The sequence below is a fragment of the Scomber japonicus genome, chromosome 1 (genome assembly GCF_027409825.1).
Source record: "Scomber japonicus isolate fScoJap1 chromosome 1, fScoJap1.pri, whole genome shotgun sequence".
NCBI lineage: Eukaryota > Metazoa > Chordata > Actinopteri > Scombriformes > Scombridae > Scomber > Scomber japonicus.
Window position 1 is genome coordinate 28,594,864 of NC_070578.1, and position 17,028 is coordinate 28,611,891.

The 17,028-nt window shown below is 36.8% G+C and overlaps 2 protein-coding genes across 2 annotated transcripts; one reads left to right on the forward strand and one right to left on the reverse strand.

Annotated features, from left to right (window-relative positions):
• Window positions 1-498: 498 nt before the first annotated feature.
• LOC128360635 (uncharacterized) lies at window positions 499-5,507 on the forward strand. The gene is made up of 7 exons (XM_053321108.1): window positions 499-519; window positions 662-780; window positions 2,266-2,359; window positions 3,359-3,710; window positions 4,160-4,279; window positions 4,493-4,626; window positions 4,980-5,507. Exons 1-7 carry the CDS (start codon window positions 508-510, stop codon window positions 5,193-5,195), a joined length of 1,047 nt encoding a protein of 348 aa, XP_053177083.1. The 5' UTR covers window positions 499-507; the 3' UTR covers window positions 5,196-5,507.
• A 1,155-nt stretch (window positions 5,508-6,662) lies between these two features.
• On the reverse strand, window positions 6,663-15,596 carry ace2 (angiotensin I converting enzyme 2). Its single transcript, XM_053320853.1, has 19 exons — window positions 15,408-15,596; window positions 15,138-15,296; window positions 14,841-14,934; window positions 13,697-13,840; window positions 13,325-13,440; window positions 13,099-13,204; window positions 12,304-12,401; window positions 11,941-12,113; window positions 11,081-11,307; window positions 10,549-10,693; window positions 10,240-10,338; window positions 9,540-9,662; window positions 9,128-9,310; window positions 8,580-8,599; window positions 8,457-8,515; window positions 8,232-8,329; window positions 8,006-8,122; window positions 6,877-7,071; window positions 6,663-6,765 (listed from the first exon to the last, which is right to left on the reverse strand). Exons 1-19 carry the CDS (start codon window positions 15,594-15,596, stop codon window positions 6,663-6,665), a joined length of 2,448 nt encoding a protein of 815 aa, XP_053176828.1.
• Between the last annotated feature and the right edge of the window lie 1,432 nt (window positions 15,597-17,028).

A 17,028-nucleotide genomic window follows, 5' to 3' on the forward strand; every position in this document is an offset into this window, starting at 1 on the left:
AACCAACTTGTCTTCTTTACATTGAATTTCTTGTTTTCACATACAGATCCCTGCATCATCAGGTACTTCCAAACATTTCATATGATACAATTTGCAGCCTCTGTTAGCACCTTTAACTGTAATTTGTTGTTGATTATGTTTTCTTGTTTGTTTCTTTTTTACCATTTTTATGGTCTTATTTTCATTAACAATTTTACTCTTTATGGCCTTGCTCTGTGAAGTGTGCTATACTAAATAAAGTGTACTATTTATAATAGTTCCATGTTTGGACACAAGTTGTTATCTCAATCATACAGTGTCCCTTTTTATTAAAGATTTACTAATTTTCATTCTGTTCCTCTTCTGACATCAGTTCCGCTTTCATGACTGTGTGAGTGGCCCCCTCATTCCTACTTCCCCTTCTGTTCATAAAAGCGGAAGGGGAAACATACTGGCAGGCTTTAAAATCACTACCACTAGCGCTGGCTTCAATCTTTGGCATTATCAGCAGTGGACACTGTCAGCATCATGGATCAGAAGGTCAGTGATGAAGTTGCACTGATTTTAACACTTAACACTGCTGTCTATGAAAAAAATGTATGAATTTGTGATGATATGAATGTTTATGTTGGTTGATGTTTCTTGTTAAGAGAAATTTTGTTGATTCATCTCCACATGACAGGATTCTCTGGTAAACGGAAGCGTGCTGATCATCCACCAGATCCAAGATGGAAAACACCGGTATGAAGTGGACAATGTTGTCAAGGACAAAAAAGCAAGTGGAGGAAAACCGTTTGTCAGGTATAAACCAGAGACACTGTTGGACAGACACAAATTAAGTTTCTTAGTTTTCTCACATATAACAAAATGGAATAATTATTCAGTGCTTATTAGTATTTCCTAAATAAAAAAATAAACACCATAAACAGTATATAAAGACAACAATAAATTATGATCTTGGAATCAGATATTAGAAAGAACATTTTTTAATACCTACAAAAAAATCAGGTTTGAAAATAGTTAAATAGACACACAACTTCAAAAACCAGATCAAACAGAATATTATAATAGAGCTGCAATGTGCAGATAATACATCAAGTGGTCAAAAAAGAAAGTTAGTGCAGATGTGATCTAACTACTGAGAAAGTGACTGCAGAAAGCAGATTTATAGAAGCTGAGATTTACTGGTTCTGAACTGCTGCTCTCTAATAAAGCACAAGTGGGTTTGTAAATGGTGAGCAGAAGTTTAATTCATGTCAATTAGACCTGAAACTTCATTAAAGTAAGGCCACTGAAAATGAATTGTTTTGATAATCGATTAATCGTTTCAGTCATTTTTCAGCATCTCAAATGTGAGGATTTTCTGCTTTTCTTTGTCCTGTATGACTGTAAATTCAAAAGGGTCTGACAAAACAAGGCGTTTAAAGACATGATCTTCGACACTGGGAAGCTGAGCAATTTCCCACATATATTTAAGACTTCCTAGATTTAACAAATAATCGATAATGAAAACAATGGAGCTCTAATAATAATAATTGATTAACATTTACAGCTGCAGACATATTGGCTTATTATAGAGGCTTTATTAATGATTTACTTACTGTTTAACAAGCCATCAGGTATGCAGTTGTAAAGAACCAAAAGAAGTGGTAAAACTAAAGAGCTGGATAAGGATAAGACAGAAGAAAAAAAAGTAAAGTGATGCCAGATTTTTCTGTTTTGTTGTTTGCACTTCAGACATTGTGTCTACTCTGGGTTACTGTAAGGCAGGTTTTACATTATTAAATAATAAATAGGACATGGAGGCATAAAATGCTAAAAGCACAACTCAGCCATTAAATCTGGAATTGCAGAGCAAACACAGAGAGATCTGTTGCACTCAAGGATGATCCTTATTGATGGTTTAGTTTAGTTATTTAGTTATTTAGTTAGTTTTAAATGTTATGATCACATAAAGTTACTAACTAACTAAATACAGAGGGGGCTCCCATCATTTTCAATATAACTGATTCATATAAGCTTCAGATTAACTTTTAATGTATTTAATGATTATGGACATTGTGGATTTTGCCCCCCATCACTTACACTGAAAATGCATTTGAAAGGCATCTTTCAATAAATAGCCAGTATGAATCTCTTCGAGTGTTTATGTGGACACCTGACTGTTTTTTAAAGACTGAGTTGAAAAATTGTGAACCAATTTCAAACGTATTTGTTCTACTGGAAATTCATTCATTATTCACTCAGAAATTCAACCCTCACTGTGGTGTGTTTTCTAAATTTGAGAGGAGACAAGCTGATGCAGATAAATGGCAAAGACTTGCAGGATCTCACACCTGAGGAGTTGGCACAGACATTAGCTGAGGGTAATCCAATGCTGGTGAGTTTCTCTTTCAGAATTTATTTTTTTCCATATTGTATTTAGGTTTACTTGTCTGATAATGATTTACCGTAATTTTCATCCAGTAAAATGTGCTGAGTGACTTATTTCTGGCATGGTGTGTTTCTGTATGAGAAAAGCTGTGCCCTCCATTTAGACAAATGTTTTTTGTGGTCTGTGGTTAGGGTTAAGGTAAGTTTTCAGGTAATGAATGTAAGAATATACAATGTGAACTAGGTCAAATAGTGTGTCTGTTAACTTGCATGAGTTTTCATCTGGTATGATTTTCCAAAGCTTACTGTTCAGTTAGTTCTCGCACGACAGCCACCAAACTTCAAGTACTACCTCAAGCAATCTCACTAAGCACTCTTTAAATTGCAACTTGACCCCTACTTGCCTTTTTGTCTGGAGGACTGGGAAGGACTGTGTCTGAGCTGGAGGTACCATTGTGTGTATTCATATCTGAAGTTCTTGGACTGGAGGTTGCACTTTTCGGGGGACTTTGATCAGAATCTTTTGGGGCTTCAATCTGAAAACTCACCTAGGGCATCAACGTAGTAATGCATAGTCATTCATTATCTGTTTCTATACCAGCACCCACTTACAGGCACCAACAGAAGGAGTTATAGTTGTTGAAAAAGGGTTAATGTAAAGTGTTAATGTTACACTAAAAAGCTGCTAGTAACACTGTTGCTTTATCATATTACACTGTAATTGCAGTGGAAATAGCACAATGTGACATGACATTGTACTGTCTAAGGTATCCACCAAAGGAAGAAAATACATAACTTTCACAGTAGCTTTGTATTTAGGAATTTAAGGTGGAATTTCCACACAGCAGTTGTCAAGTAGCCTTTTGGCTAATTCTGGCATGTTCACATTTTGTTAAAATGTTTTATTAATTGCATTGTCCCTGATTTCTAAACCTTTAAATAAGTACAAACATAGAGAGACACAAAGTCCATCACTTATCTCCCCTCTCCTCCTTCCTGTCTTCAGACGGTGCACAATAGGGCCAAGATAAAGGAGCCCAATAATCTGCCCGACCCAGGTGAGGACTTTTTATATCCAGTCTCCAAGGAGACCAGAGTTTTAAATTTCAACATGGAAATGATGAGAGAGGAAGTCCCGGAGCAGAGTGACGGGAGGAAGGAGGAAGAAGGAGGGGAGGACGGAGCAATAGAGGAGGATGTTTGCCAGCCTGAAGATAAGCAGAACGGACAGGAGGAGCATCTGCTTGTCATTTCTCTGACGAAAACTAGTATCTCTGTTGTGAAAGGGAGGGGATGTGACGATGGGAGCACCTGTCATGACGTAGTGGTGGTGGCAGAATCCAGCACGGTGACGCTTGGTGAGTAAATATTATTTGTTTTAACTATTCTTGTCTTGTCTTCCCTTCTGTTGTATCCGACTTCATTTTCTTGTCATCTCCTCTTTTCCTTTGTCTTCATTTGTTCTCTACTATTGTCTGTTCATGTCTCTGTTCTCTTCCATTTTCTTGTCTTGCCTTTTTTCTTGTCTTTCTTTAACATAGCTAGTAGTTAGTTAGTTATATGAAGTTAGGTTTGAGTCTCTATAAATTAATACAAATATAACACATCAGATCAGATCTGTTGGTAATAGAGGACCATCCTAGTCATAAACAAATAAAATGATGTGTGAGGAATTAATCACAATCACCAGTACATATAGTAGGTATTGAGATAAATATTTGAACACACCAGTGATCCATGTTCCTTTTTTTCATACAAAAGATCTGTCATTTCTACTCAATGTTTGATTGTTCTGTTTCACTTTAAGTTCCAAGGGGAACTTTCAGACAAGACAGGACGCAAAATGTTATGGTCGAATGTGTGGCTTCCCAGCAATACCTGAGAGGCATCTGTTCACAGAAGACAGTCTATGTTTCACCGAACCCAGGTCTGTCAGTCACATGCAGCAAAATGACACAAACGAAACATCTGAAAAACTTAAATTACAACAATCACATTCAGTTTTTAATTTCAGACACTCTCTTCATCCATTGTCATGCTTAATTAATCATTTATTATCCTACTAAAATTTACAATAAAACGTTTTCTCTAACAAGGAAAATGTTTCTTATTTATATGATTTTATTTCTTTTGTGTTTAGAGAATATCACCATCTACTACTACAGGTCAACCAGCAGATTATTCACAGGGATACCAGTGGTCCTGAACTTCACAGGGTCCAACTGCTTCCTCAGGTGCTGCAAAGAAGGACCGAAAGTGCTCCTACAAGTCGAGGTATTAATTGAGTTCATGTGTACATAGTGAAATTTAATGAGCATCATGAGGTAAACAAGATTTTGAGGTACTGTATGTTCATTCTGCTTCCAGTTAAGGGGACTATACAGTGGAGGCAGGGCATGAAAACATACTCATTGAAATTTAAACAGGTTGAACTAAAGCAGACAGTTTACATTAGTTTAATAATGCATGTCGCTCTAATAACCGCTCTATCTTTTTTAAATTTTATTTTTAGTGTAACATATTATTAGGATCCTGATTTTGCCAACATAATTATCTTACAGTTAGAGTATTTAACCAGCCACCTGTGCTCTCTCTGATGAACAATATCTGCACATTTTATGTTGTAGACATGTGACAAAAAGATGCTGAAGAAGATCTCCGAGGATGACAAGAGCACCCTTTCGTTCGTCTTCTATATGAAGGGTCCCCGGTCAGAGCTGACGTTTGAGTCAGTGCTGCACCGTGGCTGGTTCATCCAGATAGTTAACACAGATGAAGTGGAAATGGCAACCCTGGATGGACGGAAAATAGATCAATCATTCCTATTCATCATTCAGAAGTGATGGAGAGTTGGCATCTCCCCAGATGTATACCCACTTTTCAGTCAAAGCAGTTAAACCTTTAAAATCAAGACATGAAGGTTCAAAAACTGAAACCAAAAACATAAAGAATAACTCTCTTTTGTGAGCCTTCAGTGACACAGACTCTGCTATCACTGTGTCAAATTCTGCTATTGCAGAAGAGCGTAGATATGTATCATACAATATATGAAAGATTTTTATTTTAATGTATTTGTGTTGCTGTGGTTCAGATAGGTGACACTATTTTTGGTATTCTGTCACTTACAGTGATCTCACAAGCAAAAGTGCTTTCTGCAGAATGCAAAAAAATATCTAACAACCTTAAAGATGTAATTTCATTTACAATTACATGAAAATAATGTATTTCTAAAAACAACAATGTGATGTGATAATCTTATTTATTTAATACTTTTTGCAACATGCAAAATAATGGGATATTGTCATCAAAATTACATTTTTAATGATATAAACTATAAACATGAGCATAAGCACAAGCACAAGCATTAAATGAGCTTTGACTGGCTATGTGATGGTATTATGTATAACAGATTAAACTGTAGTTCTGTTGTTGTGTTTTCTTCTTTTTTTCCTTTGGTAATAAACTGTGTATTTTATGTATTTTACATTACCTTTGTCAGGAATGCATTTTTAATAAAGGCAAAGCTTGCAATCTGCAGCAGTAATTTTCCATGAATTTTTCATTTCACATCCAGGTCTCCATTACAACAACACTTAATTTCTATATTTCAAAACAAGTATCAAATAGCATTACAAAAATGTATGACCATCAAAGCATTTCCCATATGAAATATTAAAAAGTAATATGGATGAACATGATTCTTGTTTTTTAAATCAACTATCCTGAATTTGAGCTGAACAACAACTATGACATTCTCTGAATATGCAATATCATATAAATGAAAAAACACAATCTGAAAGCAACACTGGAAAAACACTGCACCTCTGAAAGGACCTACTGTATATCGGAAATAAAGCTCGAATACAATTAACTCACATTTTCAGGGATGTTATTAAAATAGTCAGTGTATGAGTATCTAAATATAAATGGAAATACATTGTGATTGTACTCAAAAGTGTGGTATGATTACTTTTGGCATACTGATTTGTAGTTAATTTATTAATTATATAAATAGTAAAACTTAAAATAAATTTGACTCAATTTAATACACTATACTATACTCTCTCACAGTACAGTTAAGTGTAGTTTTGTACATTGTATATTTTATATTGTTAATGCACAAAGTATAACAACATTCATCATGAACCCAGATGGAAGTATTCTTTCTAAACTACAAATACAAGTACAATTCATATTTGTATATCTTATACAGTCTATATTAAGGAAATCCTTGACAAACTTTTACACATATATGTATACATTTAGCATTTATGTACATGTTTCATAAGGGGCTGTGAATAGCGGTGGACTCAGAGTCCAGTTTGTTCATCACTGTCGTCATAGCCTTTGTTACTCTCTCCATCAATCTTTGTTTCATAGGGATTCTCTTCTGTCTTTATTTCTGCAGCACTCCTGCAAAAAAACAACAATCACAAAACATGTATCACAGTTATGCTAGAAAATGGTAGAGTACTGTACATGTAAGTGTCTAGAAATGGGTCTCAGCCTCAAGACTAAACTCACCTCTTGCGCTCTCTGATACCAGAAACAACAAGGTAGACGCCCATCAGCACCACCAATGCCATGACCACGCCAAATACCACCAGCCACACCTCCACAGGCTGCTCCACAGGTGATGCCAGTGTTGGTGGGATACCCACGAACTCCAGTGTATTGTCATCTAATTGGAAGGCATCATTGATTCGGCCTCGAGATAATCTGGGATTAATATAAAAAATCTTAATTATTGCACACATCTGTTGAAAATGTCTATGGAAAGTTCAAACTGTCTGCAGGCCCTAGTCCAATAAATAGTTCATTAAGAGGTAGCCTATACAAGCTCTAAATGATAAAAATGCATTACAGTATCCAACTGCACAGTGCAATAACATACAGATACAAGATACTGATTGATTTGTTCAACAGTCAGACAGCAGAGGGGATCTGGGATATGAAAGCTAGACTAGCAGCTATGTGAGGCTGTAGGCACAGTGGTGCTTTGAGCTGAATGCTTATGTCAGCAGGCTGATAATGACAATGCTAACATGCTAATCTTTAGCAGGTAAAATTCTCAGTCATCCAGGTCATGGTTTATACAGAGAGGCAAAGAACTAACAAAGCCTTGTGAAAGAAATGTGAAACGTCTTCAATAATCTAAGTCATGTTGCCCTTCACTTAGCCCTTCTGGGTATAATATTTTCTCCATCTTAGTTTAGTGAGTTAGCATGCTAACATTTGCTCTTTAGTACTAAACACAAAGGCTGATTGGAGTGACATTAGTTTTACAAGTATTTGGTAATAAACCAAAGTATTCATAGTATACATGTGAAGGAGAGACATGAGACATTTCTTTACCAAAAGTGTAACATGGTGACGCTAGCACTGTCAAGCAAACATGAATGTCTTTACAAAGTTGGTGCCAACTTATTCATATGTTGAGATACTTTACATGATAATTGAAAACTGGTAAAGCTGTCTATAGGATTCATTCTCTTGAGACCATGAATGTAAACTGAAAAAACTGAATGGTGAGTCATCTGCTTGCTGTTGAGATCTCTTGACCAAAGTGGTGGACTAACCAACATATAACATAACAACTATATAATAATATAATCAAAAAGATTAAACATGTTGAGTTAAATTCCTGCCTCACCGTATGGCAGCTTCCACATCTGCTTTGGGGATATATGTGGAGGGAGTTTTTGGGTTGGAAACCACAATGTAGAAGGAGATTCTTGGTGTCTCCTGATAGGTGAGGACGTTCTCGGATCTGCAGTTGCAAACAGACAAGTTTGACAAATCAAATGCGATATTAATCTAAAATAATAAATCTAAAAATGTTCACATTATAGTCCAAGGAAGATGCAGTTGACACTGACGTGAAGAGAAGGGTCTCGTTGCGTAGGCTGTAGTACTGCCTCAAAGCATACGCAACATTGGTCTTGAACAGGTACAGCTCATTGGCGTTCCAGGAATACTGAAAAACATAGTAATAACATAACATTTGCCATGATATCAAACAGTTCACTTCAGAGCTACAAAAGCCCTGTCATGACAGATGTAGTTAGAAACCAACTCCTCTAATGATGATTAATAATACTCACAGCTTTATCGCCCATGGCAGCCTTCAAACTTAGCCTAACTTTAATGGCATTCTCTGAGTCTGCAAACAAATGAAATTGTCAATAAATTAATGTGGTCTGAGCACACAAATATTTGTCATGAACGAACTACAGACTGGGTGAGTCTGTGTTTTTTCTACTTTGTTAAAAATGACCCCAGAATTGTTTTTTAAACCAAAGTGCTCTTGTACAGCCAAGTGGCACAGCATTTTTTACACCAGAGGTAACATCAAGTTTTTACAGTTATTATGTAATGGTGAAAATAGTTTGTTCTGTAATTCACTTTATACCTCTGGGACAGCTTCTCTTATCTATCAGAAAGTGTTCAATTAACTGTGTTTGATGAGGAACTAAATACTATAAAAATACAATATGGCTGAAACTGACAAGACCGTACAGCAAACAAATCAGAACAGATGGGAAGTAAAGGAATAGTTCAACATTTGGGAAATAAGCTTCTTTTTTGCCAAGAGTAAAATAAGATTGATACCACTCTTGGGATTAATCAGCTCATCTAACTTTCAGCAAGATTAACTTAAGCAAATATGCAAATTTTCCAAAAATTATTCAAACTATTCCTTTAAGAAATGTATGTTATGTTAAAGTGTATGTAATTATGAGAGGGAATAATCTTCAGTGTGTGGCTTTTGTACTCACATGGATCCACTGCTGTTTTCCAGCCAACAGTCCTGTTGTTTTTCTGGTTCTCTACCTTCAGCCACTGATAAAGTTTTTCAAAATAGTCCAATAGGGGGCGAGCATTCATCTTAGTATCACCGGATATCGTGTGCAAAGCCCTGGTCCAGGACTGGGACCTTCCCAGCTCTAACATATTCCTAACAGAAAACAATGATAGTGATGATTGTGATAGTGGTTACAGTGATGATGATGATGATGATGATGATGATGATGATGATGATGATGATGATGACATAGTACTACAGCATTTATATTTGTAATAACCTTAAGTAATTTCTCAGAAAATGTACAGGCCTGTCACAGGGCTAGTGGAAAAGGTGAAAGACTACATGTAATTCTATGACAACAACAGGAAGTTGTCCATACCTCAACTTGGTGCCTGCTTCCATAGAACCAGTAATGTCACAAGAGGACAAGGGCTCAGTATGATTGGAAGCTTTACAAAGTGCTTCTTGGAACTGGAACTGGTAGATGGTTCTTGTGAAGTATCTGTATTCACAACCACCAACACACACACACACACACACACACACACACACACACACACATGGTGATGTAGAAGAAATGGACCAAGAGTTAGATGAGAAGATGGGAGGAAATTATCTTACCTTAGCATCAAGACTTAATGAAGGAAGAAGTAACTAATCTGGCCTCTCAAAAGTTAAAAAATATGTACACAAAGAGTTGTGATGAGGTAAAAGAAATATCTTTTGTAATATCTTGCCAAACAATAGCTGAAAGATGTCACAGTGCAGTTGCCAGGCAACCACCTTGAACTCTGCACAGAAGCAATGTGTGTATGGATGAACTGTTGTTTGTTGTTTGTTACACTGTATGTGTTTATTTGGCTTACATACATAAAATACATATGAATGCATGTAAGGTCCGAAACTATCATGGGCTGATTTTTTTTTTCATGAAAGTGAGAAAATACAGAAGGTGTCAAAAGGCATCTGGTATTATCCTGTCTTTCCACACTGATATATTCCTGTGTCTATATCATAAAATGGTGACTTGTTCCTTAAATTGCAGCTTCTGTAATGCAGCTGTGTGAGCTGAATGTTACCTGATGAAGGAGTAATCTCCAGAAACATGGAACAGAGCAGGCGGGTCACAGTAGGTCTCATCTCTCGGCACTGGCTCCACCACTCCTACAAGTTCTCTCCTGTAATGACATCAGAAAGTCAAACCTGATGCAGGTTGATACTGTTACCACAGACCTGCAGTAACACAGTCACTGAGGTTACAGACCATGAAATGCCTCAATATCATGATGATGTCATGACCATATTTGATTACAGTGACATAAAAAATGTACAGATTTTGACAATTCAAGCATTTAATAAATAATTTGTAGATGCAAATGTCTACTTACTTCATCTCCCACCAGCGCTCCATCCATTTATCCTCAGTGATATTCCCTGCAAAGACCTGCCACCTCCATTCCTCCAGCATGTAGGTGAATGGCAGTGTGGCCACAATGGTGAGTGCCTGCTTCAGCAGGAAATTAATCTCCGTCTCTGCAAAGGAAGAAACACAGTTTACGATATAAAGCATGAAAATGTTTGGGAGGCTCTCTATGTGGTCAGACCATCATCAAGAATACTGAAACACACTTTTTTACTGTTTTGCTTTCCACCAACTCCTGAGAGAAATATCTGTCTCTTCAGCTGCTAAATGCGACACTTTATTAACTGGGTAGTCATTAACTTTGGTAACTGTTTGGTACTGAGCAGGTAGTGTACAAGAGGTTTATCAGAGGTTTTTCACTAAAAACAGCTGCCTACGGCTGGAAACACTTTCAAGAGAAACCAAAACAATGAGCTGCAAAGAGGCTAAAGCTGAGAACTGCAGAATCACTATTTCTTTGGTTTGAAAACTGCTAGGGTTATAGACATCAACAATACCTTCATCATAAGCAAAGTCATTAGGCAGGAGTCCCAGGCTCTTCAGGTGATTGGGTGTCGCAGCAGAGAGGGACATGATTTCGCCGACAGCCTCATGGAAACCCTCATTGGCGCCATCCCTCAAGAGGTAGGACAGGTTGCGGTAAGCCATCTGATACTGATTGTGTCCCATCTCATGGTGCACTGTCAGGAAGTCGTCCATGTTTACTTTGGTGCACATTTTGATCCTGAAAACATAAGTGTGGATGTCAGCAGTTGTATATTTTGTGATTCAAGCATTTCATGATACCATATCAGATATCCTGTACTAATAAAACAGCCAGTGCAATAACATGTTTCTGATAAGTCAGATATAACATACACTGAAGGCAAAGTCCAATAAAATAAATTAGGCGTTGGTCTAGTGAAACATGAGAAGTAAAACCTTTGTCCAGTAATCTGATACTTGAGGAACCATAAACCCTGACATTTGTAACATATTTGGGAAAAGCTATATTTAGCATTTGGACAAACTATGTTGCTATAAAACCTAAAAATCAGTCAGTACTGGGAGAGCTTTGAAGTATATGGGTTAATATTTGACAGCATAAAGACTTGTTATCTTTATTAGCTGGAAAGAATGACTCAGAGATTAATCAACATCATTGTCCCAGCAAGTACATATTTATGGCTCCCATGTTCTGATCTACAGTAAGATTACTGTTCTCTAATCATGCCACAAAAAGGCCACAATCGTGTCTGTTTGAGATATCATCTTACAAAGTTGCTTGTGAACCTGATTAATCACTTTATTGATATGATTAATACGATTTCTTGTTTCTGCATGTGTGAATATGTGCATGTCTGTGGGTTTACTCTACCTAAAGTCCTCTCTGTTTCCCATGTCCCAGGCTGTGGGATGACAGACCACCCTGCTTCCATCTGTAGGCTTTGTCAGCATGGAGTTAGTCCAGAAGTTATCGAACATCTTATACAGGCCCACAGACATGAAGAACTTCTCTGCTTCTCGGAAAAGCCGGTCCTCATTCCAACCCTACAATTCCATTTGGTACATGATTTTAACTCCAACAGAGGATTTCAGAATTGTATATATTTACTGGTATAACTTCTTACAACATCACAGCATGATCTGTGTTGCCTTATACTTGCCTCTATTTTCTTTCATTTAAAATGTTTAATGTGTAAACTGAATAAATAAAAGGATCAACTCAGGGGCACTGTACCTGTTCCACCATAGCATTGCTGACATCAATATCCGGCTTTTGTGGGTAAGGGATTGACAGACGGTACAGGTTGGTCCAGAATCTTCCCCACATATCACCTGGATAATAAGCACACAAGTTAAAACACTTTTCACTTTCAACTCCAGACATTAAGCTCACAGGACATATTAACCCAGGTGTGTATAGCTATAGTCCTTTCAAATGATTCTAGGGGGCAGAATTGTCTCTTTACCAATCCTCAAACAAATAAAAACAAACAAATTTATAGCGTCAAACAGATTTGTAAAGCTCATTTTGCAAGCTGTCACTCAATTGTGTCAAACATTTTGAGTGCTTTTTAATCCTGTTTAATCTGAGTGTAAACAAACAGTAGTGTTCAGACCTAGATGACAGAGGGAGCCATACAACAGCTCTGGACTGAGCTTCTACATGAGCACTCAAATCTTACTGATCTGAGGCATTAAGATATATTATATTAACTTATATTAATTTAACTTCACTGTCATGTAACCTACTTTTCAAAATTCATTGTTTCTATTCTACAGATGATAATCTGACAGGACAGCAAGCTAAGAATTTCATTGCACTGTGCAACTTTTCCTGATTATATGACAATAAACCGTTGAATCTACTGAGCTGATGATGAAGCTCATGATGCTGTTGCTTATGGGATGTTAGCTCTTTAGCTATGATGATTTCAGCCCCAAACTCAAGCGAAGTCTCCCACACCATTAACAAGACAAAAAGACTCATATATGGAACAGTGATGGTTCACAAAATCCTCAGTGAACATACCCAGTAGGTGGGCTGGCAGAGGTCCTTCTGCATCAATGTGTTCTGGGTAGACCTCCATAAGCTTTGCCCTCACGTAGGCATGCAGCTCCTTGTATAAGGGCATGATCTGTGAAAAACAATAAATTACTGTGATTTCTTTACACAATCAGTAACACATCACTCATTTTCATTCTCTTATATTCCAAGAAGCATGAAACAGACATGAACAGATATCACACACACGTACCTCTTTGTATACTGAACGGACATCTTCCATCAGCTCATCTCTGGTGTACTTGAACTGCGCGTCGTCCTCAAACGTCTCATAGTTAAATCTCCAGTAAGCTCCATAGTCTTCAAAGTCTGTAAATGTGGGTGTTAGAGAGGAAAGGATCAAGAGAAATAAAAAGCAAGGAGTACATTGTGGAAATCTGTGGTAGTCTGTGTTCAAAGCTTGAGGTCACAGTATTCAACAGGATTATATGTAAATGCTTCCTTTGGTCAACACACATTATTTTTTGATCATTCACTTATATTATCATTAGTATACATCTTCATAGTGAATGGGACTCTAAAACATTCTTATAACATGTAGCATGTTTCCTTTGAGGAGTATCACCGTTTAGTTTGGCAGCTTCATTCTTCAGAGCCACATAGTCTTCATACAGCGGCCTCATCCTCTTGCCCACCTCTTTCCTCCAGCCCTCCCACACATGCAGACGCTCATTGTAGTTTTGGCTATTGGCCATTACATGTTCCAGTCCTGTAAACAGAGCCACGTGCAAGTCAGTGGCCAGGTACAAAGCTCAAATAAATGCTTATCTTAGTAATCAAATCTGCAAACAATTTTCAACGCGAAAGCATCCAATAAAACAATAGTTTAGAAGATAAGACGTGCTGCCTTAAAATGATCATAAAAATGCCTCCTGTGACTGATTTATTATATTAAATATAACATTATTAGATTGTTAATACCAATATATGGCTGCATAATTATCATTATATTGTTGCAGCGTCTTGTTGTGTAACAAATTTATATACACACGATCAAATCTGAGGGGTCGGAAGATTATGGGGGTTGAAAGGAAGAAAAAAAGAAGGCGTTCTACAGAAGTGTGCATACAATTTGGGAATATTCACAAATGTTTTCTTTATTGTGAAATAAAAATTGAATGAATGAATGAAATTGAACCCATCCACCTCTTTGGGCCTATTGTACAACAGTTGAAACCATCTGAGAAATTTAGAGTGGAAATCGTTCTTTTTATCTCTGGTTGAACACCTGATTACGCATCTGTACTGTTTTTTGTTAAGGGTCATAAAAAAAAGGTTGGGAACTACTGGTTTAATATTTAACAGTTCATGTTTTTCATAATTTAATTTAAGCATTTAAATAATTCTTTTATGTAAAATCTTAATCTAAAAAGTGACAGAAAGTGTCTGTAGCTGTAAAATCAATAAAATAAAATGTTATCAAAATTGAATCTGGCATAAGATGGAAATACTTAATAAATTAAGTACCTCAAAATCCATTTAGTTACTTCTACGTCTACTACGTGAAACAATTTTTACATTTTTGTTATGTCAGAGTTCAAAATTAAAGAGTGTAAGAACTTGTTACTGTATCTTGGTAAAATCTGTTAAAGAATCTAATAAAGCTGTGTTTCTTTTCTTTGTGACTGTTAATTATGAACTGCCTTATGTAACTTCGGCTGACAGTAGCAGACACGTCACCTTAACTGGTCCTTATTAAGAGAGTGTACCTGGCTCCAAAGTCTGGCAGTCAAAAGGGTCGTCCATCATGCACACGGTCGCTGTGCTGTAGATTGTATTCATCTCACTCATGACCTTGCTCAGCTACAAAAAGATTGAAAAAAAAACAAGAATAAAATGTTTACGTTAAAGTGAACTGGTAATGAACTTGACAGGAAGAAGCAATGAAGCAATGAGGAACAGTCCAGCGGAAGACATTTGTATCTTTGCAGCTTTTACAAACACAAATATAACATATTTTGGGACACATTTAAACACATAATGAAATCTAACAGCAGCTGTCTTACATGTTCAGCTTTATCTGCAGATAGGGCACCAGCGCCTTTGTCTTGTAGGGAGATCAGCTGTAATTTGACTTCAGGATCCGTGATCTGGTTAATGTCAAATTGCTGAGACTCGATTGATATGTTGGTGTAGAAAGCGCCCCAGATTTGCCCCTCTTCTGCCTGGGTAGAATGAATACACATAAAATCATGTAAATCAGTAAACTCTGTGAACTCTATAGAAACTGCACAATCTATGGTAAGGCAACATTAAAGAGGTCTCCAAATGCTTACCACTTTGTCAGAGTTCTCTTGTGTGATGTTAGTGTTGTAGGCCCATGATGCCAGCGAATACTGGTACATACGCTTGGTGGCCTCCACGTCGAAATTGTTCAGGAACTCCTTCGCCTTGATCTCCGTGTCTGAGTTAGCAGAAACAGTGCAGGTCAGAGCCAGCAACGCTACAAGAATTCTACAAGACATCTTGCTGCCTCAGATCCGTCCACACACAAACACAAACACGCACTGAGGAGTGAGGACACTGCACTCTCTTATACAGTTTCAATAACCTTCTGTGCTGCCTTGGCCTTTGGACAGAGCCATAACTTAGGGTGTATCTGAGTTTTCATTGACAGATAGGATGTTTCAAAGAAACAGCGAACGTCTCTGGGCTGTCTTCACATAGTAAGGAGTTTGAAAGGTTATCAGTTGCAAGATTAGACACATAATCTCTTTTGAAAGGTGTACAGTTAGTAATATTTCTCTGTATGTCTGTGTATGTGTAGTGAGTGAATAAGGTCTTTTGATCATCCTTCCTACCAATGACAGCCCTTAAATTAAAGTTATTTTGGCTTAAGAAATTAAGATACTGCTGTTCTAAACAAGAAAACAGGATTATATATATGTGCATATTTATGTATAAATTAAAATGGTTGTGTGTCACAAATGTAGCTGGTGAGCAAAAAACAACAACAAAAAACAAAAACAGATAAACCATTTTCATTGACAACAAAACAAATTAGATAAACAAATAAACCGTTTTCATTGATTTTGCATTTTGAATTTATGAAAATAGATCACATATAAGATCTGAGTACTGGATAGTTTCTCCTACGTGCCAGTAAAGTGGATAAATGAAAATAGTTTTGCTCATGTCCTGTGCGGGACACAGTAGTTTTTCTTAAACAAACATGACCCTTTGAGGACAAAAATGTCAAGAGAACCGGAAACATTAGAATTACATGAGTTTCTAAGCTCCTTATCTGGTGACAGTGCATTTCCCAGCACCAGGTAAACTGCAAGTCAAGCAGTATGAGGCCCTAAACGCTGATAACAAATCAGCTGAGGATGAGGTTTATAATTTAAATTTATTACCAACACCAGAAGAAAATATAATATTTTCTTTCAAGTCAATCAATAATCTACTCAAATACATCAACACAAAAATGAATCTGAATAAATACAGCCCAAAAAGTCTGTCAACACTCCTCAGTTTAATGTTGTATTACTTAAGATGATGCTCAAGAGTGCTCCAGTGAAGGTTTATTTTGGGATTTTATGACTCTATTTACTTAGTTGTTCTTGTCCACTATCATAACTGATAATGTTTCTGGCAGGGCGCCATATTCACTCAGAAGGTACTGCACCTGTTTTGTGCCCTTCTTGAGATATTAGTTTGACTTAACAGTGCCCTCATCTGGACATAGTTGATACTAGCTTTCTCATTAATGGGTATGTTACTATGTTTTCATGTCTGTCTTAAAACATCGATCTTAACATGGTCTTTGTAAATTAAAAGCATTGTTTCATTCTGTAGTTGTTTATTTTATTGCAATCTGTGATGCCGATGTTAGAGGGGAAGGAACTAAATACATTTTAAAGTTCAGCCAATAAGTTTGAAATTCCCTCTTTGTGT

Coding starts and splice junctions, on each gene's coding strand:
- LOC128360635 (XM_053321108.1), top strand. Junction 781..2,265: donor GGAGGAAAACCGTTTGTCAG/GTATAAACCAGA, acceptor TCTAAATTTGAG/AGGAGACAAGCTGATGCAGA. Junction 2,360..3,358: donor CTGAGGGTAATCCAATGCTG/GTGAGTTTCTCT, acceptor TCCTGTCTTCAG/ACGGTGCACAATAGGGCCAA.
- ace2 (XM_053320853.1), bottom strand. CDS start 15,596: ATGTCTTGTAGAATTCTTGTAGCGTTGCTGGCTCTGACCTGCACTGTT. Junction 12,114..12,303: donor GCAATGCTATGGTGGAACAG/GTACAGTGCCCC, acceptor ATGGAATTGTAG/GGTTGGAATGAGGACCGGCT. Junction 8,123..8,231: donor AACGAGACCCTTCTCTTCAC/GTCAGTGTCAAC, acceptor TTGCAACTGCAG/ATCCGAGAACGTCCTCACCT.